The following is a 3,071-nucleotide window of genomic DNA, read 5'->3' as shown; positions in this document are numbered from 1 at the left end:
ACCCCCTCAATTATAGTTAAAGTCATACTAATGTTTTGCACTGAGTACATGATGGTTCCCTTTTGCATTATGTGCCTTGGTTTTAAGGGATATCTTAGGACCCAATCTAATGAGAAAATCTATGACATATACCTAATTTAGATATTTGTGGGAAGTTCTAAAGAAAGCAGATCTATGAGGGGTAAAAATGTGTCTCCCAAATCATAGGAAAACTTGAAACTATGCTTTAGGGATTTATCCAAAGAAGGAAGTCCATATTCTGCTCATCCATTTCTTGAAGGCTCCCTTGACATCCCCATTCCTCAGGCTATAGATGAACGGGTTCAGCGTGGGGGTTACTACAGTGTACATGACTGTCACTACACGCCCTTTGCTTACTGCGTAGCTGGAAAGGGGCCGGAAGTAGACCCACGTGAGGGTGCCATAGAATAGAGCCACCACAGTGAGGTGGGACCCGCAGGTGGAAAAGGCTCTCCACTTGCCCTTGGCTGAGGGGATCCGGAGGACTACTGAAATGATGCAGGCATAGGGAGCAATGAGGAAGGCCAGTGCTCCATTGATGACAATGACACCTTCTGTGTGAATCATCAGAGTGTTGAGGTAGGTGCTGGAACAGGAGATCTTCATTAGTGGGTAGAGGTCACAGAAGAAGTGGGGGATCCTGTTTTCTTCACAGAAGATCAAGTGGCCCATGAGAAAAGTGTGCAGCAGGGCATGAAGGTGGGAGAGGACATGACACACAACCACCATCTGTGCACACAGAATTCTCGTCAGAATTATAGGGTAGTGGAAAGTGTGGCAGATGGCTATGTACCTGTCATAGGCCATCACGGCCAGGAGGAGGTTTTCCATGGCTGCAAAGCAAATAAAGAAATAACTCTGGGCTAGGCAGCCCACGTAGGAAATGGTCTTTGAAGGGGAGAAAATGTTCCGCAGCATCTTGGGGACTGTGGTGGAGGTGAAGCAGATATCTGCCACAGCCAGGTTACTGAGGAAGATGTACATGGGGTATGGAGGTGTGGAGCAGAGATAATTAGTGTGATGATAGCAACATTGCCAGAAATGTTGACTGCATACATGAGTAGAAAAAAGAGGAAGAGTGGGATTTGCTCTTCTGGGTGGGTAGAGATGCCCAAGAGAACAAAATGCGATACACTGGTCCAGTTGGTTTTGTCCATCTGATGCCATAAGTACAAAAAAAGGATAATTTGTATTATTCAGTGCTACTCAAATGTTATTTCCACCATAAAAGGGAAAGAAAGATCTATTTGCAAGGCACTAGTACATGTCTTTCCTAATTTCATATCATAATAACCCAATGAGGCAAGGATTGTAAATCCCATTTTACAGAAAAGAGAATAGAAGCTCCAGGAAGGAAATTTGCTTGTCCACAATCCCAGAGCTCATAATTGTGTGACTGGGGTTCCAGAGGAAGTTCCATGCTTTTTGCACTAATTTACAGATTTCTCTCATTAAAATTAATCTTTCCCTTTTTGCCTGCTCAATCATTAGCTAATTGTGTGAACTTGGGCTGGTCCTTTGACTTCTGTGATGATAATCTTCTTACCTGGTAAATGGGCATAATAACATCCATCTCTCTAGAATTGTAAGAAAGATTAATGTCATGTGAATGATGTTGAGCATTACATCGCCATCACCATCACCATCACCACAACAATTATCACCTTTTCTTCTTTGTCTTTCCTCATCAGTGTGTTTGAAGACTCTTGTCATATTATTCCTCGTATTATACTAAAGTTTTTGTCTTACTTAATCTATCAAATTCTGGACTACTTTAGAGTATTACATAGAAGATTCTTAATATTTATTGCATTCTGCCTTATCTACTAGACATGCCTTTTCCTCCTTTGCCAGTGTAATGAATTTCTTTTCCCTCTGAGTGTCATATTAAGAATCACCTTCTCAGTGACACCTACTATTCTCTCCAATGCCACCCATCTCAGTGCAGGTGAAGTCAAACTTCTTTTGTGCTCCCAGTGTGTACTGTGCAAACCTCTAGTATAGCATCTGTGACACTCTATTCGCAAATGGGGTTGTTGTCTATTTTCAAGGTCAGAGACCCATTTTATAATCAGTGTATCCCAAATGTGTGGCACAATTTCTGAAACATCAGTAAAAGTTGATAAATATTTATTGAGTGGATGGGAGGATAGATCTAATAGATTTGTAAAATGGGAAAGCAGAATTTATGTTCCCAGGACTTGGTTGGAGGCACACCCCAAGGAGAGGATCTCTTCACTGGGGTGTTTACTATGAAAGGAAAAAAGGAAAGACATGGACAATGAGTAGACTGCTTAGATGTGGTTGCTTTTGTATTTCAATGTAAACCTATGGTGTTGTTAAAGAGATCAAGTGCTTAACTTAGACCATTTAGATTTGGCAAAATAATAAGCTCTGAATTTTTCATTGTCATTAACATTATCGTTAACACTTTCAGAGCATTTACCTTGTACCACGGATTTTGCTACATTATCATACTTAACTCTTTGAACAACCTCATGAGTAAGTATTATTACCATTATTGGTATTCTTATTATTTCAGTTTTATAAACTATAAAACTCAGGTATGGAAATTTAAATTCATAAGAGGCAAAATCTGAATTTAAAGTCATGCTTATCTGGCTCCAAAGCCTCTACTATTAACCGCCATATTAAATGACTTTCCAAATTAAAACCAAGGCATCTTAGCTCATGGTAATAAGACTTGTTGATGGGCTATGTAGCCAAGGAATCTGCTTGCTGAAAGGGCATTAGGTCATTCGGTCCAGCAATTTCCAGTTTAGAGAATGCATACCCCTGGCGGTACCCAGGGTCTTCCCAAAGACTACAAGGGCATTGATTTAGGAGACTCGGTTTCTGGATTCTCAAGTTCCATATTTCTCTTTCCTAAAATCATTTGATCTCATAACGTGCCTGCTGTGAAGATTTTGTTTCATGCATTATCTTGTCTCCCATTTTAAAAATGAAAAACGTTCTTTTCATTCACACTGAATCTTAATAGGTGTATTGGCTCAGGATATAAGGAGAATGTCAAATTAATCAAATGAATG

At 40.1% G+C, this 3,071-nt stretch overlaps 1 protein-coding gene across 1 annotated transcript; it reads right to left on the bottom strand.

Moving 5' to 3' along the window:
- Positions 1–234: 234 nt before the first annotated feature.
- Positions 235–1,178, bottom strand: LOC143656097 (olfactory receptor 1Q1-like). Its single transcript, XM_077127869.1, is given in 2 exon segments — positions 235–1,010; positions 1,013–1,178. Coding segments are annotated over 2 exon segments (942 nt in total).
- Positions 1,179–3,071: the final 1,893 nt, after the last annotated feature.

This window comes from Tamandua tetradactyla, chromosome 2 (genome assembly GCF_023851605.1).
Source record: "Tamandua tetradactyla isolate mTamTet1 chromosome 2, mTamTet1.pri, whole genome shotgun sequence".
Classification (NCBI taxonomy): Eukaryota; Metazoa; Chordata; class Mammalia; order Pilosa; family Myrmecophagidae; genus Tamandua; species Tamandua tetradactyla.
The sequence above is the reverse complement of the archived record's forward strand: the minus strand, read 5'-3'. Positions and strand labels throughout refer to the sequence as shown.